Source organism: Aedes aegypti, chromosome 2 (assembly GCF_002204515.2).
Source record: "Aedes aegypti strain LVP_AGWG chromosome 2, AaegL5.0 Primary Assembly, whole genome shotgun sequence".
Lineage (NCBI taxonomy): Eukaryota > Metazoa > Arthropoda > Insecta > Diptera > Culicidae > Aedes > Aedes aegypti.
Genome location: NC_035108.1, coordinates 322,128,829 through 322,151,413, shown reverse-complemented (window position 1 = coordinate 322,151,413; position 22,585 = coordinate 322,128,829). Strand labels below are relative to the sequence as shown.

Here is a 22,585-nt window from a genome sequence, read left to right as displayed (position 1 = left end):
TTTAAAAGATGGATAAATGTATTGTAAGTTTTGTAACGTTTACTGAATAAATAAAAAAAAAAAAGCATATCATTTACAGTGCTGTGCAAAATGGTATGATTGGTCTGAATTCATTTGTATTTTCCTTATTCATTTAATTTAATTCAAGGTTATATATACAAGTTTAATACACAGTAATAATAATAATATATACAAAGTAACGTACGCTTGGCGTACCTGTTACAATTCTCATCGTAATGAAAAAGTTACATATATCGCATACCCTTTCTTTGGTGACTTGTTCCATCGCTGCAAGCTTAGTCCATGTCTTCCGGACCGGGGGGCAGTGCAGAGCTCAACTATCCATCACACCGGTTTCAGTTGTCCCTTTGAAGACCCATCCCGCAAGGGAATTGTTCCAAATGTTCCCGTGGGCATGGGCATCGGACTGTTTTGTTACCCATCCAGTGCTGCATTCCGTGACTAATCGAAGCGACACATGTCATCCATTACCAATTCAGTTCTGCAAACGGAGCCCGCCTGCTTCACGTATGCTCTTTTTCCGGCATGTCACAAACCGGCAAAGTTTACCTCATCAATTATGAACGGAATTAGAAATCGATGTTGTTGATGCTCGTGTCATTTGGTGTGCTTTCATTTTCCAGAGTGTATGGTGAATTGACGGGGCAAAAGACAAGGTGAATCGAATTTGGTACAGGAGCAAGTTTTGGATTAGATTAGAAGCATACCGTCATTCACCGGGTTTATGACTTTTCGCCTCTTATTGACTTGTGTGATCAAGGAGAAAGGAAAATTCGATGAAAGTTGTTATTTATGAATTTGCCAAAAGCTCTTGGATCGTTAATTTTGTTATATGGAAAGGGAAGTTTTTGCTGTAATTGGAAAACTTTGGAAAATATTATGCTTTGAGATTAATGAGAACTGACATTGGGATAAGGCTCTGCTAATAACATATCTTCCAACATATTTGTGATCATTGAAAATTTAGGCTAAGCTTTAGCTTAAGGCCTTTTGGTGCGTCATCACAAAATGGTGATTAATTTTCAGTGCGGATAGGTTGGGCAAAGGATAGAAACTTGAAACTCATACGTTGTTTGTTTTTCAATTTTTTCAAATTACAGAAACCATCTCTACGAAGCATAAAATCATACCAAGTGTTTATCAATTTGGACCACCCAAAATAATTGAAAAGCTCCACAGTGCGATGCGTCGGGACGCGTCTATCGTGTGTGCACAATCATCACGATCGTTGAGCGCAGTGATGTCAGAGTTGCTATCTGTAAAATCATAGCATTTAATGTGGATTGATCACAAAAATCATTAAAATTTTTTTAAATCAGTGATCTTATGATGGAAAACTATTTGCAAAATGATAAGTTTTTATAATATGCAGCAAATGTTCCGAAAACAAGCATATAACTATTGCTAGAAAAATTTGTCACCAATCACCTGCCAACACTGTCATCCCTTGCAAACATAAACCGTACCGATGCATAACAAAAATATGCGATAAATCCAATAAAAAAACAGAGAAATTCCGTTGCCCTTCATTGAATTGTAATGTTTTCTTTCGATATGTACGATTGAACAGTTGATTTTGATTTCCAATACTCGTCAAACTACTAAGTTTCCCACGTGTTTACATAAAAATATGCTTAACACAAATGTTATATTTTTTGTTTGTTTGTTTTGAAAATATACATGGAAAGGCGACACTACTACTGTTACATCAATGATGATTCTAATGATTCTTTGAGTTACACGCCGCTTCACCTTAAATATATTCAATTCGGGATATACGGTCCTCAATGTATTATATAAGAAGCTTCAGAGAAAACGGAAAAATGTATTGAATAGTCAGAAGCAGTTATTACAGAAACCTAAATAATATCAATCTTGAGGAATTACAGGAGAGTTTTTGGAAGTAAATTGATTTTTTAAAGAACACCATGAGTTATTCCAAGAGAAACTGAAGGAATTTAATACGGACCATTTTAAAATTTACTGAGCAATTTTTGCATAACTCCGAACTACATAAGGAAATGCGAGAGATTTTTCTTGGAGGAATTCCATTATGAACTGATGGAAGTCATAAGATACCTCCGGATGCAATTTAGCACACAAGAATTTCTGAAAAAAAAAAGAAAACAAAAATCAAAAAATATTTTCTTGCGTGATTCTAAAAGTGATTTTTTGCGAGCGACCTTGGAAGTTCATTCACCCATTTTAGGCAAAAAGCTTTCATCATGCCAAATTTTTGCATTCATTGCATGAAACGTTAAGATATAAAGTGGAGGTTAAAAAGCGTCTTGGTTCAATTTGATTTCTGAGTAACATATCCATTAATAGTTTGGAAAATTTAAAACTGGAAAAAATAATAGAGAAATTTCTAAGATAGATTCTACCAACATTTCTTCCAAAATTATTTCCCGGATTTCTGCAGACATCCGCAAATTAGTTTCCTGATGTATATTTCTAAGCAATTCGTCAGAAATTTGTCACGAAAATGTCTAGAGATTCCTGTAGAGATTTCTTCATGATTCAATTTTAGTTATGATTATGTTGTCTATCAAATGGAAAGCCTTTAAAACACAAGACATGAATCCATGCTATTTATTCGTTAATTTATTGCAAAGATAAAAACAAATGATACATCCAATTTGTCAACAGATTCCTTCGAATATTTGCTCTTGATTTCCTTCAAAAATAATACTCAGAATTCCTCTAGGGATTGTTCCAGGGAAACTTTCAATATTTATTATTAAAGTAATCAATTCAAAATTGTTTCAAATTTCCATCTGAATTTAATATTTTTTTTTCTTGGATTATCGTCAAGATATTTTTCTTCGACATTACTACATTTGCTGGGACTCTGCCATACACGTTCTGCAATTCTATCAAGGATTCTTCTATCGAACTCATTTGCGGTATTTTTTTTAGAGATTTTCAATGAAAGTAATCTAAAGATTTGTCCAAAAGTTTCCAAAAGTTCCTTCAAGGAAATATTTGAGAAAAACTGTAACCATTCTTATAACATCTTTTTCATAAATTCATTCCAGAATTCCTTTAGAAGTAACACAAGCAATTATTCCAAGAATCAAGAGTTACCTTTTAATCACCAAAATTCCTAGATTCATATAAGAGCTACTCTGTGGATTTCTTTAGAAACTCCTCTCAGTTATTTTCTCATGAGCTCTTCTTAATATTTCTTTTATTTAATTTGAGTGAATCAATTATTCAAAAGATATCTCCAGAGTTTTATACATAGATTGTTACACATTTTTCCCAGGAAATCTTGAAAAAAATCCATCTAAATGTTTCTTTAGGAATTTCTTCTTAGAATTCTTCAATAAATCTTCAAGAAAGTCTCTAAGAATTTATCCAAAAAAATTCTGAAAATATCCTTACAAAAATAATGGTATCCATGATGCAAATAGATTTTTGGTAGTGAATTAAAAGATATTCATAAATATAGTTTAGTTATAAACATAAAACCCGAAGTAAACATTGATTGAAATCCTGAGAAAACCTGTTTCCCATGAATACCTGAAAACCCCATCCAGAATTTTTGTCTGGAATTTCTTCTAAAAATACTTCAATAAGGATCATTTGGTGGAGTAGTGGTAAGGTGTCCGCTTCTGAATCCAGAGGTTCCGTGATCGAATCTTACTGTAGACTTTTAGACGGGGTTGGTGGTCTAATGGCTACCGCTTCTACTTCATAAGCAGAAGGTCATGGGTTCAATCCCAGGCCCGTCCCTTTCCTCGTACTTTGTAGTTGTATCTTTCACTTGCTTCTATCTACCACTATTTATATATCACAGTTGATCTATCACAGTTCATAGCATTTGATAGAACCCGAGACGAACAGATATAAACCGTTTCCCTACGCTTTCATTCTTTCATCATTATAGCACACCTTTCCTTACGCCTGATACATAGGCAACCAAAACCAGCAAGCCTCTCCTCCATAAAAAAATACCCCACCCCATCACCCTTTCCGCATGAACTGGTGTAGACGCAGTGGTATATACGGTCTACCGTGGGAGCCAGATGAATGCATCATCAACTCTTCCCCTTCCCCTCATTGGTCTGCATTCTGACGTGGCAGGCACCATTATTGCCTAAAAATAGAAGATCACCAGCACTTATACACTGAGGGTGTCTGTCAGTCCCAAGCTGTCATCTGATTGGTTCCTTGTGTAAACGCAGCTGATCTGGCGATACTGGAGTAGCAATCACGGGCGGCCAATCAAGCTCAAGCTCAACATCGTGGGACTGGTACGAAAATATTTTAATTTCTGGAAAGTCGAGAAACATGAAAAGATTCTCAACCACTTTGATTCAAAGCCATGTCCCTCAGCATGGTCTTGGGAATTTATCCAGAGATTCATCCAGGTATTTTTTCAAATACTTTCTCCAGGAATTCCTTTGAAATATTTTTCCAGGGATTTTATCAAAATTTCTTTCAGATAATCTTTACGGTAATCTCTACAACGTTTTCTCCAGAGATTTCCCTAGTGATTCGGTCAGATAGTTCTCCAGGGATTTCTTCAGAAAGAGCTTTGATCACTACCAGATTTTCAAGATCGATTCCGATAATGCTCCAAGAAAGCTTTCTGCAAATTCCTCCGGAAATTACGCCAGGAGATTTTTTTAGGGGTTATTCCAGAGAATTCTGCAGGAAAATCTCTACAGGTAATTTGTGAGGAGTTTCTTGAGAATTTGCTGCAGGAATGCCTACAGTCAATATTCCAAAGATTCTTTAAGTAAAATGTTTATTGGGATTTCTTTAGAATTGTTTGTCATGGATTCCTCCAAAAAGTTTTCCAGGAACTCTTCCAAGAATTGCTCTAAAGGAGTCTCTGGAAGAATTTGTGGAGGAATATTTGAAGGAGAAATCGCTTGAAGAATCTTGCAGAACTCTTTGGAGGGATTTCCGAGGAAATCTTTGAAGGAATTCCAGAAGAAATCCCTGGAAAATCTCTTAGAGGATTTTTGTAGAATAATCCTTGGAGAAATTCCTGGAAAAATTTCTGGATAAATTTCTGGAAAAATTCCAGTACAGATTTTCGTGGACGACGTGGAGTAATCAATAGAGTTGTCTATAAAGAAATGCCTGTAAAAATAGCTTAAAGATTATCTAGGTATATTTCTGATACGGTTGTACCCATTGCAGAAAAAAATCCTTGAGGGATCTCTGGAGGAGTCTTTGGAAGAATCCCTGGAAAAGTTTCTTGAGTAATCCTTGGAGAAACCCCTAAAAAATCACTGTAGAGATTTTAGTCCCTTAACGAATCTTTTGAGAAATGTCTGGGGGAGATTAGATGATTAGAAGAGAACTTGCCTAGGGGCCCATATAGCCGTAGCGGTAAACGCGCAGCTATTCAGCAAGACCAAGCTGAGGGTCGTGGGTCCGAATCCCACTGATCGAGGATCTTTTCGGGTTGGAAATTTTCTCGACTTCCCAGGGCATAGAGTATCTTCGTACCTGCCACACGATATATGCATGCAAAAATGGTCATTGGCATAGTAAGCTCTCAGTTAATAACTGTGGAAGTACTCATAAGAACACTGCTGAGCTGAGAAGCTGGCTTTGTCCCAGTGAGGACGTAACGCCGAAAAGAAGAAGAAGGAGAACTTGCAAAAATCCTTGGTATAATTCATATAGCGATTTTTTGGATGTATTTTGAAGTAATTACTTGTTGAATCTATTTATTTATTTATTTATTTATTTATTTCGTCAACCGACGTAGACTAGTACATCTTACATATACATATTTTTGTTTCAATAATTATGAAATTTATAAAAAATATTGAAAAAGAAAGTGTAGTGTAAGTAATGTTAATTTCATTTTGTTTTATTTTATGCGTTGCGATTTCTTATGGATTTGAAGTATGTTTTTAGATTTTGCCGAGACATGGTAAAGTCAATGGTTTCGCAATGTTGATTGTAAATGGCCATCATTTGATTTAGAGGCCCGTTTTTGGCATAATTTGTTCGATGATGATTTGTCAAGAATAAGTTACGATTTCGTAGTTGCCTAGAAGGAGCGTAGAAATTTAATTTTGATAAGATTTCTGTAGAATCAATACGTGGCGCAACGATATCATTTACAAATGAAACTCTTGTGATTTCACGTCGCTCTTTCAAAGTTTGTATGTCAATAAGCATGCAGCGTGCTTTGTAGGGTGGAAGTGGAAATGATGTCCAACCTAATTTACGAAGAGCATATAGTAGAAATTGTTTTTGTACAGATTCTAATCTTTCCTCGTGTGTGATTGAGAAAGGAGACCATACAATGCTGCAGTATTCCATGATTGATCTTACATATGCAATTTATAGAGTTTTAATTGTGTATGGGTCATGAAAGTTGTAGCAGAAGCGTTTTATGAACCCTAGCATGTTATTAGCCCTGTGAATTATTGTATTGTAGTGGTCTACGAAAGAAAGCTTAGAGTCTAAGATTACTCCTAAGTCCCTTACTCTTTCACATTTTTCTACATTGTGATTTCCTAATGAAATTGAAATTCGTGGTGTTGTTCTTTTTCTGCTAAATGATATTAGGTTGCATTTTTTTACATTCAGTTCTAATAGGCTTTTTTTGCACCATATGTAGAATTTTTCTATTTCATTGCGGAATACATTGATGTCTTCTTCATTTCTTATTTCCAGGTAGAGCTTCATGTCATCGGCATAAATTAACACTTTGAGTTTATTGAAAATGAAGGAAATGTCGTTTACATACATAATGAAAAGAAGAGGTCCCAAATGAGAGCCTTGAGGGACACCCGAAGTGACTTGAATTGGTTTTGATTTGTTTCCTTTGAATTTTATTATTTGTTGGCGGTCAGTTAAATACGATTCAAGCCATTTCAGCAGTCTTGGCTCAATTCCATTTTTTTTAGTTTGAAAAGTAGCATTGGTATGTCTAGGCGATCAAATGCCTTGCTAAAGTCCGTATAAAGAGCTTCTACGTGGTTTCCATTATCCATTGCATTCAATGAATAGTCAACAAATTGAAGTAAATTTGTTGAGGTCGAGCGACCTTTAAAGAAGCCATGTTGTGTGTCAGTAATTCTATTTTTGATTTGAAGAAAGAAGTTTTTCGTTGACAATTGACTCGAAAAGTTTTGGAATACAAGAGATAATGGCTATACCACGATAATTACGTATGTCAGATTTTCGGCCAGATTTAAAGATAGGCACTAAAAAGGAGCTTTTCCATATTTTTGGGAAGATTCCGGATTCAAGGGATTTATTAAAAAGCCAAAACAATGGCGCTGTAAGTTCTTTTGCTAATTTTTTCATAAATATTGGTGGAATCGTGTCAGGGCCGGGACCTTTTGAAGCGTCCAAATTCATTAGAGCGTCTGAAATTTCCCGCACATTGATTTGATTCACACCAATATCTCTAGAAAATTCCGGGTAAAACGCAAAATAATTGCGATCGCGGTCTTCTTCCGAAAATGTAGTATAGATTTCTTGGAAAAAAAATTGCATATAGATTGCAAATTTTTTCTGAGTTGTCATCCACATTTTCATCAAGGTGCATAACGGATGGAAAATTGTCAGATTTTAGTTTTGTTTTTACGTAATTGAAGAAGTTCTTTGGACAGGACTTTATTTCAAGTTCAGTTTTTGAATTATATTCTTCAAAAGCATCACTGATGGCAAGATTCAATTGATTGCAAATGTCCAAATATTTTGCTAGGTTTTCATCTTTCTGGTGTTTCTTATAAATTTTGTGTGCCTTCTGCTTCCGATTTTTAAGATTTTTTATGTGGTTGTTATACCATATTGGATGTTTTGTACTGAGGTTTCACCGTATTTTTTTGGAAGGAATTTCTTGTTTTATGATATCAAGTACAATTTCATTGAATATGTATGCAGCAGTTTCGACACTTCCTTCATTTCTGATTATTTCTTGCCAATTAACACTATTTAATCTACATTTAATTTTTTCATAGTCTGCTGATTTGTATTCAAAGGCTTCCTCGTATTCATAGTCGTTGGGTCTTGCATTCTTATGGATGAATAGGGAATATTCGATTGCTGTGTGAAACGCTTCATTTTTCCATAATGGATTCAATGACTCAGTTACACAGAAATCTTCGTTAATGTTTGTCAATAAGAAATCCAAATAACAGTTTTGTCTGTTTTTAACTATTTATCCCCGGTAGAGGAGGAACTCCTGGTAGAATCTCTGAGGCAATCTTTGAAAGACTTCCTGAGAAATCGCCGGAATAACTCTAAGAGGAATCTCGACAAGACTGCCTGGAGATATCCTTGCAAGTATACTTGAAGGAATTTTTGGATAAATCACTGGCGCGCTATGTGGAAAAATCCTTGAAGAGATTTTACTAGTGTAACCCCTGGAGGGATTTCTGGAAAACACCTTGGGGACATCTTTACAAGAATTTCTATAGAGATTTTCAAATTTTGAAATATCGGGAGAAATCGCTTGAAGAATCTCTGTGGAGATTTTCCTGTGGGAATCTCTGGAATAATTCTTGAACCCATGTAGCACACATGTTACTATTGAGTTATATCTGGTCTTATATCAGCTGATATGGCTTATTTAATGGGAAATTGTGTGTTACTCGAAGAGGAATCCCTGAAGGAATAGCAGAATTCATGCAGGATTTGCTGAAGTTATGTCTGGAGCCTTATAGGAGCTGGTCAAAAAATCCGGTAGCGATCCAAAGTTGGAAGAATTTCATGTGAAATCTCTAGTAGAATCTCCTGAGAAATCTTGAGATTATCTTACAATGTTAGAAAAAAATCTGGTAAAACCCCTGGAGGAGTCTTCAAAGTAATTCTTGTAAAAATTCTGGAAGAATCTCTGGAAAATATTTGTTTTTATTTCAGGAGGAATTCTTGATGGAATCTCTGAGGGTTTCACTAAAAAAATCATGGAGGATTTCTTGGAGCCCTGTTTGAAATGATCCCAGAATTGCGATGTCCTTCAAAAGTTCTTGTTCAAATCAAATGAATTTAAATTATCATTTTTAGCCAATATTGTACACCAAGCCAGTTCAACAATATAATAGTTGATGTAATCATGTGATGCTAGTAACGAATCCAAAAACATAGCATCCATATTCAAGTTACAACCAAATTCTTGAATTTGAGAAATATATGCACGGTGCCCCAACAAACCGTTATTATGTAAAATTGTCCATCAAATCTGAGTACAGGGCGCGATTCCTGAGGTCATTCTGCAGCTCTGGGCCAATTTTTAAAATAATCCCTAGGCGGAATCTCGAGAAATCTCGATTTGAAGTTTTTGACTTAAAATTGCAATAAATTTGCATACAAATTACACAATAGCGCCGGGGAAACCTAAGAAAAATTCTCAAAAAGACGCAAACTGTTCGTAACTAGTATATAATTGTTGTAGATGTTATATTTATAAATCTTTTTAACTGACTTATTTAACCAGAGTGGTTTTAGTATGATTTTTCTATGGCTTAAACCAATAAGTTTAGTTCAATTGAATGAAATCTAAAAAAATAAGTTTTAATATAATGTTGATGTTATGTTCGATAAGAGGAAAACTTTCAATGTTTAATAACATTTATTCACAGCCTATTTTTCGACTTTCATACTTAGTGACCATACCAGTCGATCCACCGAGTACTTCTGAAGGTATGGGAGGACGAAGAATTGCCCACCGGCTGGTTGGATGGCCTCATCCGCCCTATCTACAAGAAAGGGCACAGATTGGAGTGTGCCAATTACAGAGGAATTACCCTGCTGAATTCGGCGTACAAAATTCTGTCGCGCATCCGGTTTAACAGACTGAGACCGCTCGAGGAGTCCTTCGTCGGCGAATACCAAGCTGGTTTTCGTGAGGGCCGTTCTACAACGGACCAGATGTTTAGCTTGCGAATGATCCTAGACAAATTCCGGGAGTATAACTTGCAGACTCACCATCTGTTTATTGATTTCAAGGCGGCGTACGACTCAGTGAAAAGAAATGAGCTTTGGCAGATAATGTCTGAAAATGGTTTTCCGGCGAAACTAATTAGGCTGATACGTGCTACGCTGGATGGTTCGAAATTAAGTGTTCGGATCGCAGACGAGGTGTCAACCTCGTTCGTGACGTTAGACGGATTGAAGCAGGGAGACGCACTTTCGAATTTACTGTTCAATATTGCACTTGAGGGTGCTATTAGGAGATCTGGCGTGCAAAGAAATGGCACTATTATCACAAGGTCGCACATGCTCCTTGGCTTTGCGGACGATGTAGACCTGATTGGAATCGATCGCAGGTCAGTGGAAGAGGCCTTCGTGCCTCTGAAGAGGGAGACAGCGAGGATAGGCCTGACCATCAATTCTACCAAGACGAAATACATGGTTGCAGGTAGAGATAGAGTCAGGCATGGTGGTGTAAGTGCTGAGGTAGTGTTTGATGGGGATGTGTTTGAAGTTGTTGAAGAATTTGTTTACCTTGGAACACTTGTGACATGTGACAACGACGTTTCCCGCGAAGTGAAAAGACGTGTTGCGGCTGCGAATAGGGCCTTTTACGGACTACGTAACCAGCTTAGGTCCCGCAGCTTGCAAACCGAAACTAAATTCGCCCTGTATAAAACATTGATTCTTCCGGTGGCTCTCTACGGGCACGAAGCGTGGACGTTGAAAGAGTCAGACCGGAAAGCTCTCGGTGTTTTCGAGCGTAAAGTGCTGCGGACAATACTCGGTGGGAAACTCGAAAATGGTGTGTGGCGCAGACGCATGAATCACGAGTTGTATCAAGTGTACAAAGATGCGAATATTATCAATCGTGTAAAATACGGCAGACTTCAGTGGGCTGGTCACTTAGTGCGAATGTCGGAAGAAAGAATTGCGAAAATAATATTCAGCAGGGAACCAGGTAGAGGCCGGCGGCTTCGGGGAAGACCACGAATACGCTGGCTGTACGCAGTGGAAGAGGACCTGGCGACCCTAAACGTTCGGGGCAACTGGAGAAGTTTCGCCCAAGACCGACAAAGATGGAGCTCTACAATACGCCCGGCAATGGCGTGATGCTACGCTGTAGCCATCAAGGTAAGGTAGGTACTTAGTGACCAGCCCACTGAAGTCTGCCGTATTTATTTTTGTTCATAGTATTTGCTTCTTTGTACGTCTAGTACTACTCTTGTTGAATACGTCAAGTTTGAAAGCTTTACTTTTTTCGAACAGAGCATCAACAGTAAATTGAAATTTAGTTTTTTAGATTTCATACCATTGAACTATGCTTATTGGGGCAAGCCATATAAAACATACTCAAACCACTCTGGTTAGTTAAGTCAGTTAAAAATATTTATAAATGTAACTTCTTTAACAATTATATACTAGTTAAGAACAGTTTGGCCGTCTTTTTGAGCGTTTTTAGGGTTTTCTGGCGCTATTGTGTAATTTGTATATAAATTATATCGAAATTTTAAGTCAAAAACTTCAAATCAGGATTTCTCGAGATTCCGCCTAGGGTTTTTTTTTTAATTGGCCCAGAGGTGCAGAATAACCTCAGGAATTGAGCCCTTTACTCAGATTTGATGGACAATTTTTTTTTACATAATAACGGTCTGTCGGGGCACCATGATATGTATTGGGGAAAAAATGGCAGAGAATTTATGTCAATCCTTCAAGCGTATTCACCGAGATATTGATCCCCATTAGGTTAGAGCCTCCAATTTTTGGTTTATATTTACGCCCACGATTATAACCAAAAAATTTGATATCATATTATATAACGCAAATAATTGCACTGTGTCGATCGCACAATAGAAAAAAAGATACGACACTTCTGCTTCAATGCAAGCATAATAACTTATTGTGTGGCAGTGCTTCTAGCATACAATGAAGTCGGGCACTAAATACATGCGACACGTTATTTTTCAAATCAAATCCAATCGCTACAAAAAGTGCTCCACATTCTCCATCAACGTCAAGCGAACTTTTGAACATTCGTTTTCTCAGCAAATCTATAAAAACAGAGTACAGTCAGGTCTCCTATTAAACGCTGCCACCCACTTTTCGCCCACCGCAACTCTTCAGCTGTCGAACAACCGATTGAAGTGGAATTCCGATAGATAATACTGCGAAACACATTTTTGTGTGAAGCATTAATGTACCGTTACATATTGAATTAACCTTCATCCAGCCAACAAACTTTTCACATGCTGAAAAACAATTCAAAATGTGCATAAGTTTGATGTTTCTCGATAGATTCTGTTGAAATTTTCAGAACTTCCCGAAAAACTCTTCTACACTAGTAGTGTTCCGCAAAACTTGGGAATATGGTCCAAGTGGTTCCGGATTGCCTTGGAGTGCAAATCATTTATACAAAGAATATCTCCACACCCTGATGAACTAGAAGATGTTTCAGGCAAAGTTGCTTAGCAAGGGGTATTTGGCATTAACAAATTAGCAATTTATCCGCTAGTTGCTAGAACTAGAAGATTGATGTCTTCTACAAAGTTGTTCAGCGCTAGTAAAATTTATTTTTCCAATATTCTATATCTCGAGATCCTTTGGAATTAAAAGGTTGCTGTCTTCAGCAAAGTTGTTCAACAAATCAAGGCCTGTCTGGAATTCAGCATGAATACTCTAGATGACGCTAGAAAAAAAATCTTCAATTTCCAATATCTTGAAAATCTGATAAGTTAGAAGGTTGGTACCTTCGACAATGTTGTTCAGCAGTTCATGACTATCCAACAGTACAATAGCTATTTGATAATTCATCACGATATAAAAAAAATCTTCAGTAGTCTGTACCTCGAGTCATGATGAGCTAGAAGGTTGATGACTTTGGCAAAGTTGTTCAGTAGAATTGCTAAATCCGTTGCCGTTTTCAAAAATATCAGAGCACGTACGGTTAGGCGTGATTATATCATGGATCGCATAACCAAACATTGGTGACTCCCAGATCTCCACCTTATCCTACTAACTCAATATCCTGTCTATGACAACTGTGGATATGCAGAGGTATACTCGGTCTCTAGTAACAACGGTTGTCTAACTAACATTACTCCCCTTCCCCGATGACCGTAAGAACGTGGTCGGCGCTGTTATTAGCTTTTAAATTTCCAGCCCTCGATTTGTATATATTGAGAATGGTAAGCTAATCACAAACCCCAATAATTTAATCTCTGTGCAACTTCCATTGTCCTGGTCAATGATTGAGTAGCAACTACGAATTGTACGATTATCTATGCTCACTAATTTGTCACAAAATTAAAATTGTATGTGTTAATATTTGTAACTTGCAGGCCGTGTTACTCCCAGCCTAGATGAGACCCCCGTCTCCAAGCCTCAGGGTCGGCGCTACGCTCGTGACACTCCGCGAAAGAAAACACTTATAGATGGCTCCAGTAAAACTCCCTCTATTTCGTGGTCTCTTGTACACTTTTATTTCCACTTCCTTGACGTCCTACTTCTTCTACTTCCCACTCTCTCCTAAGCTTTCCTTCTCTTTACTTGCGTCCGTCCTCAACACCGAACGACGCCTCCCACTTTCTTATCCAATCCTACCTTACAATTCCTTCACTTCTTCGGGGCCCCGCGCACTGCAGCACCTTCTCCACTGCTCCTTCACTGACCACTAGAACTACTTCCGCTATCCGGGCCAGGGGACGGACGACTCCTTTCTTCTCGTTTCTCCTCCTTCGCCTGCAGCCTCTCGTCGACCTCGTGCCTGTCCCGTGCGCCCCTCGAGTGTGGTGACGGACTCGAGGCTTCAGTGATCCGTGGATTCACTGGAAAGCCTGGGTTTCCAAGCGCACTTGGTGGTCGTTCTGGGGAACAGGGCTTCACGGACTCACTCCTGAATTAGCCGCCTAGGGTCAAAGCAGGTAAGTTACGGTGGAATGGCTCAAACCGCAATGGCGTTTTTAAATAAAAACCGCGATGTCCTGGATGTCCAGTATCACTTCACTTTCTTTCTCCTCTTCAACACATCTAGTCTCTAAAATTTCTTCAAACTTTCTCTTATAACTTTATAACTTTTTGTAAAGCACTACTGCTGTCTTCAACGATCACCAGGCTTATGCTATGTCTTGCTGGTGAACATTGACCCCGAACCTTTGGCCGTTGACCCATGTCCATCTACGTCATCGATCCGCCTCATCATGGCCACCCATTTCGCCACCCCCATGGCCGCCCATTCGTGTGGTTTAGCGCAGCCCTGGTGGTGACTAGCGGTACTACCCTCGTCCTTCTATAGGGTGGAACTGTATTGGCTGCGTTCGTGGGAGCTTTCGGGATATCTTACTTAAACCTATCTACAAACGTTTTCTTTTTCTTTACAACACATTTACGCCTTCATCCCATTGAAAACTGCTAAGAAATTGCTGTGGCAGGAAAGAGTATGTGGCAGCGTCTTATAGGAGACCTGACTGTACGCCAAATTGATCAGGGTATGATTGAACTTGAAGCATTTTTCGGACTGGAATTGTACTCTCACATACCGACACGTGCATGAACACCATTGCATTCCGTTGCCTTGGGGGTGGAATTGAGTGGAACAACTCGATATGAAATTGTTAGCTGAGTGTCCTTAGGATGCCAGCGTTGCATCTTCTTCTCTCATTTTTTTTTTTTCGAAACATGTATCACACACATACGAAGGCTTGCTCAGGTTGTACCTACATGTACGATAGGGTGGTTTGAATTTCAAAAAAGTTTAAAAATCTCAGTCTCCATAGCTTTTTTACAATCTTTGTGATGAAAATAGAGTTCTGCTCAATTTTCAACCATTTCGATGGGGATTTAATGGTAACCATGTAGGTTTAAATGGAGTAACTACGAAGAAATTTAAAACAGCAGAACTTTTATTCAAGTCCAAAATTCTTCCCTCTAAGTCTTAACTTTTTGTTTAAACCATAGAGAAGGAAGATGGTGAAGAGAATGAATCAATCTACCAAATACGAGAAGAGACATCCTCAAATGTATGTACTATTATTAAGTTCCATATGGGAGTATAGTCAAGTGAAGTTTTTCATAAGCCAAGATTTGTTAACTCAGTAATTTTCATCATAAAAGCTAAAAGCTTGAGTGATAAGGCTCTGTGAAGTATTTTATAATCACAGTTTTACCAGTGTTGGAAGTAAAATTTCAGTTGTTTCATACTAAAATACATAAAAACCATCAACTTCTTTAGGCCATTTTAAAATTCTTACCAAAATGGTTGAAAGCTCGATAGAACTCTATTTTCATCGTTAAGTCGTCAAGCAAGATATGAGATTTTCAATATTTTTTGTTATTTAACCCACCCTAATGTACATAAGTGTGCCATTTCCGAACCGGTATTCCGATGGTGTCCAATAAAGCGATATTAGTTCCAATGACAGGGCGGAACGAGACACAAAAAAAAATAGGAATTGCTCCCGGCCATAGCAGAATGGAATTTTATTTAGTGCACATACATACAGCTCTAGATAGCTGAATTGCTTGCTATTGTGGAAAATGAACTTCGCTAGTGGAGCGAAAGACGGTGGTTGTTCCTAAGCCATCCAGTTGTGGAAACAGGGGGGTGCAGTTGATAGAAGGTATTGGAAACGTTGGTGATTGAGCACCAAAAATTTCCTTCCGGGTGGAATAGCTAGCTATAGCTTGTGTTGCAATTTTTAAACATTGCGAAAAATTGACATGTTGCGGCTGCGGCAGCGCTTTTGTTATAACGATAATGTTTTATCTTATTTATTGAAATTTGAAATATTGATACCTGATGAATATTAAATTTCTGATAATTGATGATTTTGGTGAATTCAATAATGCTCCTTAAACGTTTTCGCCTGTGTTCTCAAGCTTAGTGGCTCAGATGCAAAAATAAATAGAGTTATAATATTCTTATTCATATGATACATGGCATAGTAAATTATACACATTCTATGTGTTCTTTGGTTTTCAACCTAATTTAGGAAATGTTTACATATCCGGAACTTTAAAAAAAAATCTCCCGTATTACTTTGCCTTAGAAAATCGAAAGCATTTTTTATGGATTATCTAAATCTTTTTTAGCAATTTTTATAATGCGACCAGATGATGCTTGGTTCGATCAAATATATGAATTCAGTACATTTCCAAGATTATCGAATGATAAATTTTGTTTTTACTCATGCTTCAGCCAACTTACATTTGGTATTGTATGAAATTTTGCAAATTTTGATGTGCATGGCTTCGTCCTACCAAATGTATGAAATGGTGACTTTTCTAAGACACACAAAACGTTCTTCGATATCACTAGGTGGCTACGGTTACCTAAGACCATTGGAGACATTTCTGATGAATTCTCTAATCAATTCTGCAAATTTCGACTTTTTGCATTGCTGACCTTGGTCTTTGTTTAATTCCTCAGTGTTTTTTGGGCAGATACGTGTATTGGGTTTGCACCACTCTTGCTTGAAAAAGGCTAAGAGAATTACAATAAGTATTTAAATGTTTGAACCCGTAAGTAAACGAAAACCGAATTCAATACCATTCGATTTATATAGTACTTAGTTCAGCTTTTATTTATTTACAATTAGAATTTTTTTGTGGGCAAAGTCAATTTCACCAAAAATTTTGATTTTTCTTGGCACGAATTGATGTTTCTAGACTCCAATCTAATTTCAGTAGTCGTAATCTTCGCGAATGAGATTTTGAAGTGTTTGTAACAGCCCTGCAACTATGAACTTTACTAACATTTTGCGAAGCAGTTAGGATTTTTGATGACCATTTACCCTAAAACTGCTTTTCGTGATAGAACTGACATCAAATGAAACATAAAAGAAATTCAGCAGTGATATCGATTGAAGTGTTCCTTTTTTGCACATTTATCACTATTGATTCAAAAGCTTTATTCAGAATCCATAAATTTTCTCTCTCTGAGAGCATTAAGCAAATAAATTATTACTGTTCACTTTCATTCCGTATTGAACATTCGAACATACTCTCCAGTTTTCCATTAGATGCATCCGTTTTTAGAGCGAATGGAAGTTTGGTCGGTCAGCAATGACTAAACCACGTCGTAACGTAGAGGTACCATAACATTAGGAACCAAGCAAACAGAAAGCTGTATGGCGAAACTACGACCAACAACGACGGAATGAAACGAAACCATGTGTGTTGTATATGTTTGGTCCAGAGCCCTTGGTTGCCTCTGGTACGGAATTAGTTTTTCTGCGGAGTAGCAGTTCGGAAAATGGAAATACTCTCATGGTTGCCATTGTGTGGAGTGAGGGATTTCGATGCTTTCTACGAAGAGATGCCTTTGGGAAACAAAATGGCTTTAGTAGAGTGGGAGTAATTGCGAGGTAAACGCCAAAAAGGGACTGAGCATGTTAACCTTCTGTCTGTGCCAAAAAAGTTACGTTGTCTGTACAATGACCCCAGATTCAAATCGTGATATTTTCGCAAAACAGTAATTTCTTTGGGAAACTTACCGTTTTGATTCATATAACGGACACTTAAGGCCTCAGGGATGTATAGAGCATAGAGCATCTTGCGTCGGAAACCCTTAATTTCCGAATGGTGGGTAAAGAATACACAGATAAAAATATTTAAGATTTGATGTAGCGTAAACAGAAGAAGAGAGTAAAAGTAAAGAAAATTGATCTATTGTTACAGCGTCAAGTTTAATTTTCAATTGAAGATGCTTGAATGTTACATGATCGTGTAAATTTAAAGTGTATTCGATTGAAAAATAAGCAATTTGTCGTTGACATTTCAGTTTATTTTGATGCTCCAAAAATGTGCATGAAAATAAACTGAAATTTACAACATATTTTTAGCTGTGTACGCTTCCGCAACTGGAATAATTTTAAGGAAATCGGAATGTATGGCCATTTCATGATTCTTATTCCGGACGCTTCATAAGTTTTACCTCATATTCCGTAAACTTTGATTCGAATTCCGGACGGCTCATGGAAATGATTAATAGAAAAGTCAAATCATCAATCGAAATCATTCCGCCAAACGAACCTCGAAAGCATGAACTTTTAAAGTACAAAAATTCAAACATTTCGTGTGAAATGTTTCCCATACAAATTAGAGTATCCGGAAAACGGTATTTCAGTTTTACAAAAATAAAAAAATAGGAGGCGGATAATCAATTGCGGATCGTTATAAATGACAAGCAAAAAAAGAAATTTAGAGACTTTGGATGCAAATATTCTGTAAATTTCATGACTTGCAGCATAAGTATCGAAATGGCATTGAAAAAATACAAATTGATAAAGGCCTTGACTAATATTTACAAGGACGGTCTGCCTGAACACCGATCATATAGTACCTTCATGAGCTCAAAATTCAAATTTTATGTTCTTTCCATGGAATGTCATCAGGGATTCCTCCAAAAATAAATCTATTCATTCCTTAAAGAATTCTTCGAAAAAATCTTCTGGTATGGCTCTAGGAATCCCACCTGCAACTCTTCGCGGGATTCTTCCAGGAGTTCCTCCCGAGATTTTACCAGAGATAAATCCAGTGAGTCATTCAAGAAATACTATTGGGATTCATTTCTGGAGCAATTCCTGGAAGAACCCCTAGAGAAAAAATGCAGGAATCCCGATCAACGGTGGTGCTGGAGGGTTTCACGGAGGAACACCATGAGTAATCTTTATAGGAATCCATGGGAGAACCCCTCGATAAATCACTGGTCATATCCGTGGAGAAATTCTTGTAGAAGTCTCTGAGTGGATTTATCGATGAATCCCTGAAAGGATGGTTGAGGTAATACCTGAACGAATTTCTCAGGAAAACCTGGGAATACCAGTGTCTGAAGGAATACATACAAAGCTTTTCCAGAGGGAATTCCTGGAGTACCTCTGAGGGAATTCCAGTAGAAATAGCTGAAAAAATCCTTGGAGGAATCGCTGGCGAAATTCCTAAAATAATCCTTAGGTAAATCGCTGGATAACTCCCCAAGTAACAATTCAACAGCAATTTAGCTTTCATGTGAATTTATGAATGTTTTATGACAGTTACGTGGATGCTTTTATGGTTAGAGGTGACATTTAAAGTTTCCCAAAGATAAATTCAAAGTTTTGTGATTATAAAACCAGTTTTACTGCAGCATTCAAAAACTTGTTTAAACTGCTTGCCGTGGCACAAAGACTCCTATTCGTAACGGCTATGACAGAAGACTCATATAAGCTGCTTTTAAACTACATGACTTCCACTTGGCTTTCGATAACTTACCTTATTCATACCTCTCAAATCATTAGATGCGAAAACACCATTAGCATTGCAAATTAATTACTCACCGCATTATATTGGTGTGGCGAGTAATAAATTTGTACTAATATTGCATTATTAGAAAAGAATACTTTTTCATAATGGGAAAATGCAAACTTGTTTTCGATAGTCAGAACAAACACCGTTCCGTGCAGTTGCAGATTCAGTAGGTTTAAAGCTGTAATATATTGAATTCATGGTTACAAATAGTTATAGTTAGAATATACAGTTTTCTCACATTTTCAGTGTTCTACTTCAGTTTTCTCGCTGTGTGCCTTAACTGTCCTACTGTAAGAGTGCTATCCTACATGAGAAATTAATTCAGTAACTGTTACAACTAATCCACATGTTATTTTCTAGGTTAATTCAGTATTGCACTATACTTTAGATTTACAGTTTCTCACAGACATACCTTAATCGACTATTTAGTTCACCACTGACTGTAATAAATCACTATTACCGATTAGTTTTAATAAATTCAGCCGAATAATTATTACACACGGTTCACTTTCGCGCTAGAACTGCGTACTAATGCTTCCTCGGTTTGTTTTTCAATCTGACACTGATTGAGTCGATTATGACCTTGTCACGTCTATAAAATCATCTAAAGACCGAAATTTTGAAATTTGAAATTTTTAATAATTATCCAAGACCTTGGATAACGGTACATAGAAAATGAAAGTAATAAAATAATTTTTGTATTCACTAAATCATGAAATCAAGCCCTTAAGTTAATATAAGACTTGAAACCTGTCGAAAATTTTTTGCCTGATTTTGGCTCTCTCCCGATTTTGTTAACTCTAAATACAGCATAGAGCTGACAAAATCAGGACATTACTGTATTTTCAAGAAAATTACGGTAGAAAACAATTTGTTCAAGATATTTGAAAAAAAAGCTGGCGGAAACGCTCCAAAGTGTGAGAAAAAATCATACAAATAGTTTTACTGACATAAAAGTTACATCCTTTTATAGTGTTCTGGGTCATATTAATTCCAGATCACAGACAAAGGGTGAAATGAAACTTTACAGGACGACTGGATTAGATTGATTTGAATTGTTCAAAGGAAGTAATTGAATTAACTTGAATTATTTGAAAAACAATTTAACAACAAATACAATTTGTACATAATCTTCATATTTTCTCTCATTATCTTTACAGGCTCCTCCATATCAATCCTGGAGTCGGCCGTGAAAGCGTTCCCATCGGTGACGACCGGAAGTCCCCCGTCCCGTTGCAGTGAAGTGTCCGCCATTTGGGCCCCGTGCATTTGCACCCTGGAAATGTGCATCGGGTGGTATCCCTGCGGGCTCAAGTACTGCAAAGGCAAACCGGAGAACAATCCGCTCCTGAACGGTGGTGGTTCCAGCTACCGCTGTGGCATCAAAACTTGCCGCAAGTGCCATCAATACTCGTACTACGTGCGGGAGAAGCAGCAGTGCCTGTGGGATGAATGACCGCTAGAGGGCTTTCGAGGGACAGACGACCACATTGAAGACTACGACGACGAATGGGACAACGCTTTCCATCGACGACGAACAACGACGACAACGTCTGGCAACGACAGCAACAATACCGAAAAACACAAATCACTGGCAGCGACAACAGGGACAAATCCAAGTAGCACTAGTAGAAGTAGCATTAGTAACGACAGCATCACTAACAGCTGCTATAGAGTTAGGGACTGTAACAGCGAAAACGATAATAACAGTAGGAATAGAACCAGAACTAGCATTAGGCAGACTACGAAGACGAAGGGGAGAAGGTCGGCTTCTATGGCCGCAACCGAAACAATCAGTGAATTTAATTTTTTACTCCGAGATTATACGCCAGGGGTTGCAGGGGTGCTGCCCGAGGAGCACAGAATGACCACACCGCGGTAGCAGAAGCAGCACCCAGAAGCAGCAGCAAAACCTGATCCTGTGACACTTCTATCCGATGCGATGTAGAGATGTGTTTCGAGTTTAATGAAATTATTTTATAGCACAAATAGGTTTAATGGCTTTTGCCTTCGTGTGGTTTTCTTATTGCATCCGAATGCCGAGAGGTAGGGGAATTAGGGGCATAATGGACACGTTAAGCAAATGTTCGTTTTAAGACCCTTAAATGGCAATGTTTTTAATTTACCCCCGGCTAGTCTTCAAGTTTGATGTTAGTACGACGTGCCACATTCATTCATAGTGATAAAAATCATATCATATGTCAGAAAAGCGAGATAGAAAATTGGGTCGAAAACAAGGCTGGTAAAAAGGTATCGGGGCGAAATGAACACCTGTATGAAATTTAGTTATTCCAACATATTCAATGACTGTCAATCATTCCGATATGCAAAAGGACTCTCCCTCAATCATAATAGCTAAAACGAACCTTTCTGGGTTCGTTACTTTGCTCAAAAATTAGATTCTTCCACGGTCTTGCTTATATGCCAATTTGAAACTAAGAAAAATTTTATGTCAAATTTTAAAGAACAATTGAAGCAAAAAATAAAAATTTTTACCGTCAAGCATTTCAAATGCATTACAGATTTCATGCAGTGAATGAACTTTTGATGAAATATGTGTATTATCAGATATTGAGAGGGTGTCCATTTCGCCCCGTATGTTCATTATGCCCCTAATCCCCCTACTTGTGTTTTGCCTCTTCCTATAGTGGTTTCTGCGCTCGTGTACATACACGGTACATGTCACCAACACTACTTAAAAATTGCTGGTTGATCAGCTGTTCCCAGAAAAATCAAAAGGCAGTATTTTCAACCAGTAAATTTGCGCATGTGTTCGTGACACCGGTCGGCGAGAGCTCAATTGAATGTGGCTTAGAAACTTTGTAGATTTTGCAAATTGCTTTCGGCTACCAGGTTAAGGCCAGGCTTCTGAATTCCATAGCTGTATAAATGGTATGCATTGAATACATTATTCAAACGTGACGACCAGTATTGAAAATGAAGTCCATACAAATAGCTTGATGTAGGGGAAAGTAGGGGAGGATAAATTCGGCAAAATTTTGCGTGACGGAATTTACGGATGTTTCCTGATAAGGAAATTGGAACGAAGAGAATCGAAAGATTAAAAGAAAAGTATACAGATAAAAGGGAGCCTTCCTAATACAGATAATACAGATAAGTACACAGTATTGAAAAAAAAAAACATAAACTACTTTTTGGTTTTCCATACAAAATAACCAACTTTGGTAAGCAAGAGCTCAGTTATTTATGAAGCGATTCTAATGAAATTTTCACAGAACTTCAGACATATCCTGAAGATTTACATATATTTTTGGAATATTTTTTCCAATCACCATTTACAATTTAATACCAATTTCACTAAAGTTAAATTTTCGACGAAACATTCTTAACTATTTATCGCGAAATCTGTAAGCTTGACACA

General features: G+C 37.5%; 1 protein-coding gene across 1 annotated transcript in view; it reads left to right on the top strand.

Annotated features, from left to right (window-relative positions):
* LOC5564147 (out at first protein) overlaps positions 1-21,197 on the top strand; it is a 323,500-nt gene extending 302,303 nt beyond the window's left edge. The window contains exon 5 of the mRNA XM_021845821.1: positions 20,364-21,197. Coding sequence (XP_021701513.1) covers positions 20,364-20,659 — 296 coding nt within the window. The 3' untranslated portion in view covers positions 20,660-21,197. The remainder of the gene's footprint in view (positions 1-20,363) is intronic.
* Positions 21,198-22,585: the final 1,388 nt, after the last annotated feature.